This window comes from Quercus robur, chromosome 5, assembly GCF_932294415.1.
Source record: "Quercus robur chromosome 5, dhQueRobu3.1, whole genome shotgun sequence".
Lineage (NCBI taxonomy): Eukaryota > Viridiplantae > Streptophyta > Magnoliopsida > Fagales > Fagaceae > Quercus > Quercus robur.
The window spans coordinates 29,450,448-29,466,123 of NC_065538.1; the positions used below are offsets into that span (position 1 = coordinate 29,450,448).

General features: G+C 36.0%; 1 protein-coding gene across 1 annotated transcript; it reads left to right on the top strand.

Annotated features, from left to right (window-relative positions):
• Positions 1-7,254: 7,254 nt before the first annotated feature.
• LOC126725729 (26S proteasome non-ATPase regulatory subunit 8 homolog A-like) lies at positions 7,255-11,500 on the top strand. Its single transcript, XM_050430596.1, has 6 exons — positions 7,255-7,611; positions 8,177-8,255; positions 9,261-9,363; positions 9,889-10,152; positions 10,448-10,559; positions 11,050-11,500. The coding sequence occupies exons 1-6, from the start codon at positions 7,507-7,509 to the stop codon at positions 11,188-11,190; spliced, it is 804 nt and encodes a 267-aa protein (XP_050286553.1). The 5' UTR covers positions 7,255-7,506; the 3' UTR covers positions 11,191-11,500.
• The last annotated feature ends 4,176 nt before the right edge of the window (positions 11,501-15,676 follow it).

A 15,676-nucleotide genomic window follows, 5' to 3' on the forward strand; every position in this document is an offset into this window, starting at 1 on the left:
TAATCCAAATTTGTTTTTAATCCAGTCAATATGATTTTTCAATTTCATTTGAACAGAAAACTTTTTTTTTTTTTTAATTTTTAATTAAAAACATGCCACATCATTTGAAAAAATGCCAAGTCATTATTCCGATAGCCACGTAAGTAACACCGTTAACAGCAGATAGTAAAAGGACCAATATAACTCAATTTTAAAACTTAAGGGGCTAATTGTGCTCGCTTCAAACTTGAGGGACCAATTGCGCACACTGGGTAAACTTCAGGGACCAATAGTGTAGTTTCGCCAATAAAATATTATCTATTTGACTGTTATTGATATGAGTTTTGATGTGTTTGTATAAAATTCTAGAACCCTCTCTCTAAATAGAAATTTTGATCTTATTGATTGAGAAAAAATGAATACAATGAATTGAGAAATAGATAACTACTCCTATATATACAATCTAAGCAAGTAAGGAAAGTAACTAACTGCGGAATTAAAGGAAAAAACTGTTATAGATGATCCTAACTATTTGCCCACATGTAAGTTGACTAAAACTTGTAACTGCTTCTTCTATCCACATGGCATAGCTTCTTCAGAGGTATGGATGAAGTGTTCACGGTAAGGGACTACCTCAATCAAGTCTAGCAGCTCTGCATTAGCCCAATCAGTTTGTGTGTTAGTTGCTTGATCAGTGCTCACTTCTTCAACTCTGTTTCTATGCTTGCTGTTATCCTGAGTGCATCCCTTCTTACTTTCAACACTCCCCCTCAAGAGCAAAGCTCTTACCTCTTGGTTTTGTGATAAGTACTCAGGATAGTGAATGCTTTGAGCAAAGATATTAATAACTCCTAATCTCTTTAGTAGCCTTAGAAAACTATCCACTCCAAGTGCTTTAGTAAAAATATCTGCCAATCGATTCCTAGAAGACACATGAAAAGTCTTGATTGTACCATCTAGAACTCTATTCCTCACAATATGGCAATCTGCCTCAATATGCTTGGATCTTTCATGAAAGACTGGATTGGCAGATATATGTAATGCAGCCTGGTTATCACAGTACATTAGGATTGGCTTGTCATGTGAAACATGAAGATCCTTTAGCAAGTACAACAACCATGTTACCTCACATGTGGTTGAAGCCATGGACCTGTATTCAGCTTCTGTAGAAGACCTTGACACCACATTCTATTTCTTTGATCTCCAAGAAACCAAGGCATTACCTAGAAAAACACAATAACCAGTGAGTGATTTTCTAGTATCAGGGCAACTTGCCTAATCTGCATCACAGTAAGTTTTGAGCTATAGATCTGAGTCCACAGGGAAGAACACCCCTTGTCCAGGTGTTCCTTTGATGTATTGTAAAATCCTAGTAGCTACCTTCATGTGTGGCACTCTAGGTTGTGATAAGAATTGACTAAGTCTATGAACAACATAAGTGATGTCAGGCCTACTAAGAGTAAGATACATCAATCTCGATCATCCTTTAAGGTAACCAAGATCCTTAATACCAAACTTTTGGCCCAAAACAAATTTTATTGAAGCAACACAGCTTGGATCATTTCTTGTAATGACCATGTCATCTACATACACTAACAATGCAGTGAACAAGTCACCATCTGAACGAACAAACAAGGAATGATCAGCTTGTGACTGTGTGAATCGAAGCTGTAAAATGGTAGCAGACAACTTAGCATTCCATTGCCTTGATGCCTGCTTCAACCCATAGAGTGATTTAACAAGTTTGCAAACCAAAGGAGTAGAAGAAGTAGCAGCTAAAGACTCCCCTTTACTGTGAAAACCAGGTGGTAAGGTCATGTAAACCTCCTCATCAAGATCTCCATGAAAGAAAAGCATTGTTAATGTCAAGTTGATGGAGAGGCCAACCTTTGGCAGAAGCAAGGGCAAGTAAAACTCTTACAGAAACAGTTTTGGCAATAGGTGGGAAGGTTTCCAAGAAATCAAGCTCTTCTCTTTGAGTATAACCCTTTGCCACTAGCCTTGCTTTATATCTTTCAACACTACCATTAAGATTCAACTTCACCTTGCACACCCATTTGCAACCAATGGGCCTTTTACCAACAGGGAGAGGAGTAAGGACCCAAGTACCAGTTTTTTCTAAAGCTTGGTTCTCCTTATCCATGGCCTCTCTTCAGACAGGATTTTGGACTGCTTGAAAGAAAGTAGGTTCTTGATGACAAGCACTAACAGTCATTAGATAAGACTGATATGGAGGGTGTAGATGGGAATATGACAAGTAATCTGCTATGTCATATAGTGAACTTGGAGTGTGAGAAGATGCAGCTGAATTGCAAGCATAGTCTTGCAGATAGGCAGGTGTTTTGTGAGGCCTAGTGGATTTCTTGGTGAGTGGTAACTCAGGAATAGGCACAGAAGAAGAAGGTGGAGTAGGGATAAAAGGAATAGAAGAAGTGGAGGGGGATATGGCAATTTTAGTGGACACAAAATCAATTCTGTCAATACCAAAATCATGAGAAGGCAATGCAAAAGGAGATGAAAAAGGATTAGGTAAATGAATGGGAGTTTCTGGAATGCTAATAATAGTAACAAATGAGTCTACAATACTATTATCGGGAGACTGAGCAACAACCACAGAAACAATAGTAAAAGGATCAGTAAAATTAGATGCACCACTAACATATGGAAAGGTGGTTTCATGAAAAACATCTCTGGAATTAAAAACAACATTAGTTGACAAATCAAGAACCTTATACCCTTTAACTCCAAAAGGATATCTAAGAAAAACACATTTCTTTGCTCTTGGATCAAATTTAGTTCTATTATGAGAAAGAATTAAGGCATAACAAAGGCACCCAAAAACCTTTAAGTGAGAATAAGAAGAAGATGACCAAAAAGAACTTCATAAGGAGTTTTATGATTCAGAATTGAAGTTAGAATTTTGTTTATCAAGTACACAGCAGTGAGTATACAATAACCCCAGAGATGCAAGGGTAGATTAGATTGAAATTTGAGTGTTCTTGCAACATTTAAGATATGTTGATGCTTTCTTTCCACAATAGCATTTTGTTGTGGAGTTTCAACACAACTCAACTGATGCAAGATGCCCTTTTGTGCAAAAAAACTTTTCATTATAAACTCAGTACCATTATCTGTCCTACTGCATTTCACCTTTCTTGCAAATTGTGTTTCAACCATTGTACAAAATTGTTCTAAGTAGAATTGTGTTTGGGATTTGTGTTTAAACGGATATACCTAAGTACACCTTGAACAATCATCTACAATAGTTAGAAAAAACTTGCAACCATCAATGGTGGGAACAAAAAAAGGTCCCCACAAATCACAATGAATTAAATCAAAACATTCATTGAAAATATGTGAACTTGTATTGAAGGGCAACCTTCTTCGTTTTGCAAGAGGACAAATATCACAATTAAACTTTTCATTAGAGTTGATAACAGATACATTGTTCTTATTCATCAAAGCTAGTTTTGCATCTGATAAATGCCCTAACCTTGCATGCCATATGTATGGTTGAGTTTTATTAACAGAAACAGAAATAGAACCAGATTAACAACTTGAGGTTGAAGTTGAATCTCCCCTTTTCAGCAGGTAAAGACCATCGATCTCCTTACCCAAACCAATCGTGCTCTAGAGAGCAAGGTCCTGGATAAAGCATAGATTTCCAAAAAATATGAGACAACAAAGGATAGATTTTGCCAATTGACTGACAGAAATAAGATTGAAAGTAAATGAAGGAACACATAAAACATTATAGAGTATAAGACTTTCTGAAATCCTAACAGTCCCTATGTGTGTGACCAAAGCAATTTCTCCATTAGGGAGATTGACATGTGTGTTTAGAGTGGCAGTGATGGAAGTGAAATAAGAGACAGAATGTACCATATGATTTGTAGCTTTTGTATCTATGACCTAATCAGATTCCCTAAAAGCCTCTCTATTGATAATTTTGCAAAAAAGATAGAATGTGTTAGATTTGGAATGTAAGGTATCTGGGAAGAAGTACCTGACATGAGATTGGAGCAAGATGAGAGGTTGGTTTGTGGTTGTGAAGAAACCACATCAAGAGCACCACTAGGATCTCCTTCCATACCAACCACATTGGAAGCCCTCACAGTAGTTGCATGGTGTGCATCACCAACTCCAGATCCAGTAGTAAGATAAGCCAATAACTGCTCACATTGTGCCTTAGAGATAGGACACAAATTGCTTGTAGTTGAGTGATTCTCTGCTCCATTGCTTAGATTTGAAGAAACCTGACTTGCAGTGGCATTGCCCTTTCCTTTTGGCTTATATCCTGGTGGATATCCATGTAGCTTATAACACTTCTCAATGGCATGTCTAGGTATATTGCAATGAGTGCAAAATGGCCTCTCTTTCTTTCCATTCCCTTTGTTCCAAGTAGTGTTTCCAAAGTTGCTCTTTGAATTAGCATACATTGCTACTACATCAGCCTCAGTTGAACTAGAACCTCCATGACCAAAGCTTTTATGTGATTCTTCTTGAAGAACCAGAGAGTAAACTTTGCTCATGGAAGGAAATGGATCATACATGAGAATTTGACTGTGAAGAGTCTCAAAATTCTCATTTAGTCCCATCAGAAACCTCATGACATAGGCCTTGTTGTATGAAACATTCAACAACTTCATAGCACCACAAGAACACTCTAGAAATGGTTCATAATTGAGCAATTGATCCCAAAGCCTCTTGAATTTGGTGTAATACTCTGTCACTGACATCTAATTCTGAGAAATATGAGAAATTTCTCTCTATAAATTGTAAATCTTGGGACCATTGCCTTGTGAGAAGAGATTTTGCAATTCAATCCACATCTCCCTAGCTGTTTCACAGTACGTGATGCTACTGGACACTTCCACATGCATTGAATTGATCATCCAAGAAAGCGCCATGGTGTTACACCTCTCCCAATCTTCATATAAGGGCGAATCCAAATCTGGTTTTGTGATCTTTCCATTAACAAAACCAATCTTCTTCTTTGCAGTAAGAGCTAGAATCATTGCTCTGGACCAAGATTGATAGTTCTTCATTTCTAAGCAATGGTTGAGTAACCAAAATGTTGCCTAGATTTTCACTTGAACTAAGAAAATAGGGATTAGGAGGATTAGGAGTAGCAGAATCATTGCTTGAGTTCAAAGTAGATTGTGAAGGTTGAACGTGAGTTGGATTAGATGGATTGGTTGACTCAGTGGACGCCATTGTTGTGCTTCTCTGAGCTCTGATACCAAGTAAAATTCTAGAACCCTCTCTCTAAATAGAAATTCTGATCATATTGATTAAGGAAAAATGAATACAATGAATTGAGAAATAGATAACTACTCCTATATATACAATCTAAGCAAGTAAGGAAAGTAACTAACTCTGGAATTAAAGGAAAAAACTGTTACAGATGATCCTAACTATTTGACCACGTGTAAGTTGACTAAAACTTGTAACTGCTTCTTCTATCCACGTGGCATAGCTTCTTCAGAGGTATGGATGACGTGTTCATGGTAAGGGACTTCCTCAATCAAGTCTAGCTGCTCTGCACTAGCCCAATCAGTCCGTGTGTTAGTTGCTTTATCAGTGCTCACTTCTTCAATTCTGTTTCTATGCTTGCTGTTATCCTGAGTGCATCCCTTTTTACTTTCAACAATTTTGATTATAAAAAGTACAAGGAAGACAAAGAAAAGATAAGAAAATAAGGACTGAACATGAGAGAGAGAGAGGTACATTGTTTGTGTTTTGGATTTGGGTTCTCATGTTCTCCCCAAAAAAATAATGAAAAGCCAAAAAAAAATTTATAAGATGAACATGACCAGTCATGTTCTTCGGAAATTAAAAATTGGGAAGGCAAAAGATTCTTAGAACATCTTTTTGATATTAAACTTAGAGCATTAAATACAAATATCTTGATTTTCATAATTTGGAAGTTACTGGAGGCATTATCAGAAATACCTGGAGATGTGTTTAGTGGATGATAATGACAAATGGGTTAGCATTCATGAAGATTTGTTCATTTTCTTCTCTACCTCTCAGAATAAGCATGTTCTTCGGGAAAACTAATGAATTTTTTTTTAATTAAATTTAATTAGATTTTAATGTTTTTTTAATTAATTTTTTAAAAAACTTTTTTGAGATTTTTTTTAAATTAAAATGCTGGTTTAAAAAAAATTAAAATTCTGACATGGTATTTAAAAAATGTAAAATTATTTTTTAAAATATTTTTTTAATGACTACGTTAGCATTTAATGTGTCAGCAGTGTACTCAGTTTGCCACATAAGCAATTTCCATTAGTGGGCTAACGGTAAGGACCAATATAATTTGCGTTTTTCATTTTGAGGAGGGTCTGTTTGCGATCCATTTATTTTGCTGAAACTGAAAACTTTTTGCTGAAAGTACTGTAGATAAAGGTAAATGTTAGTTGAAATAATACAATGAGACCTATGAATAGTACCAAAAAATGCAATGAAGCTCATAAATAGTAACAAAAATAAGTTGAATAGTAAAATAAGTTAACTTTTTAATTTAGAGTTAAACACATATTCAAAATGGTAAAATAAAAAAGTAGGAACAAAATGAGGTTAAAATATAGGTACTAAAATCCCTCATTATAATCTTGTTTGATTTTGATTTTATAAATGGGCTGATAGCCTGATACCTCGATTTGTGAAAACAGGATAGGGATTTTAAGGCCAAAATGGCCCAATACCATGTTTTTTTGAAATATTTAGCAACAGAGCATTGTTTCGGAAATAATTACGGAAATACCACTTTTTCTGATACCTGAGCATGGTGAGCTCGAGTACCATCTTTTCATTGGTCAAACATCTTCTAAAAAAAAAAAAAGGCCGCTATAGGGCCTGAAAACGTCACTATAGGGTTTAAAAACGCCACTATAGGGCCCCTTGAACCTGTTATGGGGACTTATAAAAATTTTTTTGCAGGAAAACGCCGCTATAGGGCCCAAAAACGTCACTATAGGGCCCCTTAACCTGGTATGGGGGCTTAAAAACGCCGCTATAGGGCCCGAAAACGTCACTGTAGGGCTTAAAAACGCCACTATAGGGCTCCTTGAATATGGGGCCCCACTATAGGGCTCCTTGAATATGGGGCGACAGTGGATTAAAAAAACATGGTACTCGAGCTCACCAAGCTCGAGTACCAGAAAAAGTGGTATTTCCCTAATTATTTTCAAAACAGTGCTCTGTTGCTAAATATTTCAAAAATTAATGCTAATGGGCCATTTTGGCCGGGATTTTAAAGAGTTGCGTGAGTAGAAGAATTCTAACGAATTACGACCCAGCCCAATACAAGCGGGTGGGACCATTATTTTGCCTCAGTTTGCGGATTGCAGCTGAACAACCCAACCCGGGCCCAAATTGTTTTTGCTCTTTTTTTGATTAAAAACATAGTAAATAGGAAATTCTGTCTTCAGAACCAAGCAAACCTAAACAACATCAGAAAAAATTTTCAGAGAGACGAGGAGCGAGAGAGAGAGAGAGACACATTCACACATCACAACAGCAATGGATCCGAAGCTCACAGAGGTCTCTCAGCTCTTCCAGCGCTTCAAAGCCGCCTTCTTAAGGAGTGATTTCGATACCTGCACCACTTTCCTCTCACAACTCAAGGTTTAATTTCCCATTAATTCTATATATATATATATATATATATATATTTTTTTTATTCTATACATTACGGAATTTTGTGTGCTTTTGGGTATAAAGGATAGTGATCGATAATGGGTTTTTGTTAAATCTGTGTACAAAATTGTTAATCCGAAGATTTGGTGTTTTGTGATTTAATATTGGGTTTTGCTTTAGGGAGGAAATATCTTTTGGCACATTGCTTTGATATGGTATGAATTGGTGTTGTGTCTGAGTTTGTGTGTGTGTGTTTATATTTAACCATGGATTAGTGAATTGAGTATATGGGATTTTATATGGATTTATGTTTTCTAGAGTGGAGTTTTAGGCATTGAGTATTTGTGTTGTGAATTGTGAAATCATAATTAGTGCTGTGGCAATTTGGGTTAGGCGTGGGATTTTGTGTTATTGGTAGAGTGCTAGATGGGAGTGCTACTAGGACTTAGTTTTGAGCCTGTGGAAAGCTGTTTTGGATGTGAATTATGATGAGCGAATGCATTGAGCTGAAGGCCATAAGTTTGAGTCATATTGCTGTTCTCTGTTTTTTCAGGTCTCACTGACAAAATTCAGAAGCCTGCCACCATTGTTCGAAGACACACCCAATGCTATCCGTGAATTAAACTTAGCAAGTAACGTTCTTGGCTCAAAAAAATTATTGGTGTTGCAGTTGTTTTCACTTACCTTTAGATTTTGGCGATACAAGCGTTTCTAGTTACTCAATCATTAAAATATGTTTCCACTTCAATTTTTGGTGTTGCATGAAAAAATTTGGTCCACAGTGGGTTTGAGTATATGTTATGGTTTAAAAAGTATTAGAATTCATGTTTATGTGGTCATTATCTTGATATCCTAGAGTAGGCATGAATTAGTAGTTCTTAATTCATTATAAGATGGACAGAGTTTGGCTACAAATTTGGTTGTAGCCCTTAGGCTACAACCAACAATAAGAAGATGTGTGTTCAGTTTTCACTTAATAAACAACACTTAAGTGATTGTATATAGTCATTTTAAGTGAGTCATATGCAATGCACATGACAGGGACATATGTCATCTTCCTATTGTTTGTTTGTAGCCAAACTTTGTCCTTATAAGAAATGAAGAATACTCCAATAATGGGAAATCTTTTAGTCACCAGTGTAGCAGTGGGGTTGAAAATAACCTCTTTCACATTCTTGCCATAGCTGATTTGATTTACCTATCATCTAGAACAGGTAATATTAACATTTTTTTTATAAGTTAAGAAGAGGAATTAGAACAGGTAATATTAACAATGATGAAAAAGAGAACAATAATCAAATTTAGAGATAGAGAAACCATAGATGTATCTAATATATAAAATATTCAAGTTTGATATATGAAATAGACCCTCAAGTGTGTTTTGATGTGTGAAACATAATGTAATGAACATGAAATACACATTAGTGTAAATGATTTAAGTGAGAATAAGTTCCATTGTTTTTCTGCCATGTCAAGACACCGTATTATTGAAGCATTCTGTTCACTGTTAATTTAAACCTCGAATCATCTTGTATCTGAATGTATTAGATTGAAGTTGTGTATAGCTAATGTAGTTGCTTTTAATTCTTTGTTCCTAAGCTATTTCCTCATGATATATTGCGTCTGAGAACTTTCAGGGGATATATATGAGCATGCCGTTGTTCTCAGTGTGAAGACAGAGGATCAAGATGCATTTGAGAGGGATTTCTTTCAGTTGAAGCCATATTACACGGATGCTGGGTAACATTGTGTTGCCTTCAGTTATTTATTAAGTTTTGATTTGTTTTTTGGGAAAAAAATGAGTCTGGCGCCCATTCTATGCTTGTGGAGCCAAGCCATATCCTTGATTAAAAGAAAAATTTATATATTTAAGTGCCATGTTCTTTTAATTAAATATTGATGTCTATCTCCAACCAATCAGATCCTCCTATACGTTAAACAAGGGTAAAACTTAGGTATTGTTCCAATGATGCATGAAATTTAATTGTACTTGGAATAGATAACACAGTCTGTGCTTCATTTATCAATGTAACCATGTTTGAATTTAATTGAGAAAGTACAACACTTAAGGAATTGTACCTAAGTTTTGCCTTTCAATGTGAGGTTACTAGAACATAGAATTAAACATGAGGCAATAAAAAAGTATCTGGATCAAACATGCTTGTTGCTGAATTTTTTCTTCTATTTAGTCTTTCTGACTATTTTGGTAGTTTCATATATTTTTTTTGAGGATCTGCTAATGAATTTACATTTCTTTTGGAGCAGCAACCGTCTTCCACCATCCCCTCAGGAGTATCCAATCTTAGGGCTCAACCTGTTGAGACTCCTTGTTCAGAACCGAATTGCAGAATTCCATACAGAACTAGAACTTCTTTCCCCGACTGCTTTGGAGAATCCTTGCATTAAGCATGCAGTGGAGTTAGAGCAGTCCTTTATGGAAGGGGCTTACAACCGTGTGTTGAGTGCTCGACAGACGGTGCCGCATGAGACTTATGTCTACTTCATGGATCTTCTGGCAAAGACAGTCAGGTAGTTGGTCAATTGCTATCTTTGGGAATACTTTAATGGGTAAAAATGAATTTGAAGTGATATGTGATAACTAATAACAAAATGTAAGAGCAAATGAGTAATTTATTATGGAGTATTTAGCTCTAAAGTATTACTTAAATTTAACTCTTTTGACTGCTTGGCTGATGTGATTAGTGGAATTATTAAGCCTTTTCATCCTATTCCATCAGTTTTTAATTTATATGTTCATATTACTCTCTAAAAACATGTTTAATTTGGTGTTCTTATTAATTGATTTCTCTTCTGCCACTTTCAGAGATGAAATAGCTGGATGCAGTGAGAAGGCATATGATTATCTTTCAATCAATGATGTGCGGGAAATTTTGTTGTTCTCTTCTGAACGAGAATTGTTGGAATATATCAAGGAGGTACTCATTATTGTCAAATGTTTATTTCCCTCTCTTTTATATTTAACAATTCCAAATTTCTGACCAACTTGGGAGCAAAATAATTGATCTCATGGTCCTACAATTATCTTGTTCTTGCTGAAAACCTTGAGGCTTGAGTTCTGTGAGAAGCCATATCCAAACTCTTGCCACCAGCCCTTTGTTTAAATATGGGGAATGCTGCAACCCAAAGTGGAATATTAAGGAGTTGCCAATGGCTTGGGATGAATAGTGAATGAGGCCCTAGCTAGTTAAAGGGCTTCAGTTGGATCTTGGATATCTGAAGTGGCAGATATGCCTCCAATGCTTGGTGGCTCTAGTTTTCTGAGATTTGGTTTAACTATAAAAAGTACTATTATATGTTCTATCATTTATGATTTTCACCATAATAGAATGGCACCCTACCCACCACCAACTAAATATACCATTACTTTTCCATTTATGTTCCTTATAATCTTCTGCTTGAATGCAGGAGCATTCGGAGTGGGAGATCAAGAATAAGATTGTCTATTTCCAGAAGGCAAAAGAATCTGCACCTTGTAAAGAAATACCCTCTCTGCATTTGATTAACCAGACACTCAGTTATGCAAGAGAGTTGGAGCGGATTGTGTAAAAGAGAGCTTAACTGGCAATGGATATTTAGTCTGCTTTCAATTCCAGTACCCCAACAACTGATTCTGTTAAAATTACTATGAAAACCATTTTGGAACAAAGTGTGAGTCAATGGTATAAGTGAGACTGGCTTTAGATAAAGAGGTGGGGTGGTTGTGCACACCACGCTGGATGTTACAATGAAACTGTACTACTTGCCGTTTACAGATTAGGTCGTCGTTTACATTATTTCATTTCATTTTATTTATCTTACTGTTAGACTTATGAGTTACCCAATACATATATGAAAGGGAATGGAATTCGTTCTATAATTTAAACACTCTTTTCATAATTATATTTGAGCTTCACATTATTTCCTTTCTTCTTCTTCTTCTTCTTTCCCCCCATTCTTTCTGGTTCTTGATTATATTTGATATGAGAAAAAGACAAACAGAGAGAGAGAAATAATGAGAGATAAAAAGAATGGGATGATGGTTACAAGAAAAATAAAATTGGAAAACTGAAATGGATCTATGCTAAATTTGAAAAGAAAAGGGATCTATGCTTGTTATAATACCTTACCTCTTGTTGTTTACATCTTTTTTTATCCCTTGTTGGTAGACTTTTATATTTATATATATTTTTGCCCATATGGTTAGAATTAAAAACTACACAGGAAATATGGAATGGAATGGAATGGTATACAATGTTTTGTTTTTTTTTTTCCTTGATTATATAATATGTGATTTAAAAAAAAGATGCAGAGAAATAAATATAAAGAGGGAAAAAAAAAAAAAAAAAAAAAAGAGGAAAGGAAGGGTGGGATAAATTCATTTTTAGATTGAAGAGAAATAATATAGGGATTTTTTTTTAAAAAAAAAAAAGGATTTTTTCCCTTGCATACCATATACTAAGAAAAGAAAGGAAAAATCCAAAAAAAAAAAAAAAAAAACTCCATAGATTTATTATTTTATACCTGTATCAAATTAATTCCTATACTTTTTATTGTGCTATTTAAACCTCACATCTTGTTTAGTGTGAAAATCAAAACCCCTAACCCACTTCATTAAACTTTGTCTTAAACAACAAAAATTTTGACACAAATACACACAAAAATGGCGGTGTGTGTTGGAAGAGAGAGCAGTAATGATTTTCCAAATGAGTTTTGGTTTGATTATCATAATAATAATAAAAAAAATGTGGATTTTAAGCTAACACAAACAAAAGTATAGGGTTTTATTTATCAGAAGAATTATAGTTTTTATTTTTATTTTTATTTTTTGAGGATTTTCTCAAAAAACAATTATCATTTCTCCTTTCCTCGGTCCCTTTTCTTTCTCCCCACACCTCTGTTTTGGCATGTAGGTTATTTCCTTAAATCCTCATTTTTTATTTTTTATTTTTTACTATAGGTTGCAGATCAATTTGAGTTGTTATATGATTATCAAATACTTGAATTGAGCTTGTTTATAATTTTTAGGGTAACTCTATATGAAATTCTTAAAATCATAATTATTTATGATTAAATAAAGGGTCATGCTAATGGGCGCTCTTAGGACAATGGTTAACAATTCATTTTAGAAAAGTTTTGACACAAATTTTAAGAGAAATGGAAAAAGCTGTTAATATATATATATATATATATATATTTTTTCCATAAAAACTTTATTTAAATGGATTATTAACCATTGCCCTAAGAGCATCCGTTAGAATTTCCCAAATTATAAATTCTAATGAAATGAAATATGCCATTAAATATTCACCATGGAATGCATTAAAAGTAATGCCCTTAAATATTCACCATTAAATGTAATCATTTTCTACCAAATCTAACCATATTTAATGGAAAATTATTAGGTACTCTCGGAGTACCATAAATGCGTACTTCCTCATTTCACATGAATGGTGGGTCCCACCATGAATTTAATTAATGGGACCTACCATTCATGTGAGAAGAGAGAGTACATATTTATGGTACTCCGGAAGTACACAATAATTTCTTGTATTTAATACTAGTAATTTTCACCATCGCCCTTGTAGGGCAAAGTGATACCTCCCCAACCCATGGGTTTGCATGTTTGAGCTCGAGGTGGGGTTTAGGATATTAGAATTTCTAACCAAATTATATATAAAAAAAACTAATAATTATGGTTACAAAGATCTACACATTTTTGGCTATTTCTACTCATAGGCATAGTTGTCAAAATGTGAATCGTATCGCGAATCGATTCTTAATTTTTTTGTATCCTGTATCGTATCATATCGTGTATTGTAAGATACACAAGCACTTAATAAAATTTATTAAAAATTATAAATATACATATATAAAGGGTATATTCATTATAAATTTTGAATATATTCAACTAATGACTAATTTATTCATCACTTATGTAATAATATTTAACAAGCTAACTAAATAAATTAAACTAGCATGTGTTCATAAAATACACATTCAAATTACTTAAATTCAAAAGTGGCAATATATTACAAATGACTCCAAAATAATAATTTATTTTCATCACATACATCAAACTGCCTAATCAACTCTGTGGGGCCCAATAGTTTGTGGGTTCGGCCCGCTCGCTTATGGGGAGTCCCCAGACTCCAAACTGAAGGAGGCCAGGGCCCAAGCTCAAAAATAGTAAGCCCAAAGTGGCCCGAAGATACAGCCGAGGATAGCTTAGTCCTCGGCAGGCCTAAGATCCCTTTGACGAAAGTGGAATACAAGCAAACTTAAAAGATCAGAAAATATCTCGGGGAAATAGTCCTTAATACCCTTCATTGACATGACATAGCACCTAACAGAACCGGATTCCCAGGCTTTATTGACCATCTCCCACAATTTCGGGATTAGACTGATGGGACAAATATCTGGTCCTGGAAAAGTCGACCCTACACGTGGACGAGGGACAACGAACGTAGGCTAGTATAAAAGAAAACGTAAGGTAACAAAGAAAAGGATCCCCATCTCACTTCCTGGAAAAAACTCCAGGAATGAGAATGCCCGGATAGTATATGCGCTCCACCATGGAAAACCCATCGACGGGTAACCGGAGAAAAACACTAGTGCTCCTCGGACAGGATCCGAGGAGCCCGATCCCTCAATTTATAAAGTTATTTGGCTTGGATATCCGGGCTAAAGCCTTTTCTAGTTTAGGTTTATCTAAGGTCCGGCCTGTATTAACGCCCCGTGACCTAACGCTAGCCTTTCAAGCCCACGCTCTACAAATATTATTGTGAGGGATCTTTCACGTGCGAGCCCAACATCACCGTCGGGCTGCTCCAGAATCATGACCCCACAATTGGCGCCGTCTGTGGGAAGGCTTGCGCGTTGGCCCGGGTGGCGCATGAGCCAACTCTTTAGCAAGCAGAGATTCGTGAGTTTTTCCCATCTCCGGTGACATGCAGTTTTTGCTCTGACATAAGCTTCTGCTAGGGGCTACGCCTTGCACTGCTAACGGCGCGGGCAGCTTTAGGGGCTTCCAGCCTCAAGCCAACTCTCCCCTCCCTTGCCTAGGGGTTAACCTTCGAAAAATAAATAAGTATAGAAAAAAAAAAATTACTTAAGAAGAAATCTTACAAGTTTTGGACAGAACTAAGGCCTTGTATGGTCCTCGGATCCAAGCCTATGGGGAAACCAAGTACAAAGAAGAAATCTTACAAGTTTTGGACAGAACCAAGGCCTTGTATGGTCCTCGGACCCAAGCCTATGGGGAAACCAAGTACAAAGAAGAAATCTTACAAGTTTTGGACAGAACCAAGGCCTTGTATGGTCCTCGGACCCAAGCCTATGGGGAAACCAAGTACAAAGAAGAAATCTTACAAGTTTTGGACAGAACCAAGGCCTTGTATGGTCCTCGGACCCAAGCCTATGGGGAAACCAAGTACAAAGAAGAAATCTTACAAGTTTTGGACAGAACCAAGGCCTTGTATGGTCCTCGGACCCAAGCCTATGGGGAAACCAAGTACAAAGAAAAAATCTTACAAGTTTTGGACAGAACCAAGGCCTTGTATGGTCCTCGGACCCAAGCCTATGGGGAAACCAAGTACAAAGAAGAAATCTTACAAGTTTTGGATAGAATCAAGGCCTTGTATGGTCCTCGGACCCAAGCCTATGGGGAAACCAAGTACACAAAAGAAAAACAAAAAAGTTTTGGACAGAACCAAGGCCTTGCATGGTCCTCGGACTCAAGCCTATGGGGAAGCCAAGTACATATACGCAAAGCACAGTCGGAGTACCCTACTTCCCAGTCGACAGCTCGGATGGATTACCTAGAGATCATCAGCCTTGGACGATATTCACGCGCTTATCACAGGATATTCAACTGTTATCCCGGTTAGTTTCCTAAGTTTGATTTACTATGAATTATCAATATAATGCCTCGTAGTATTGGTAAATTGGAGTTAGATAGATTATGTTTCAAGCTATTTTGCTCTAAATATACTTGAAGAAACACACACATAGGGCACACCCATTCACGAAGTAGCGTTGTCAAAGGAACAGTATT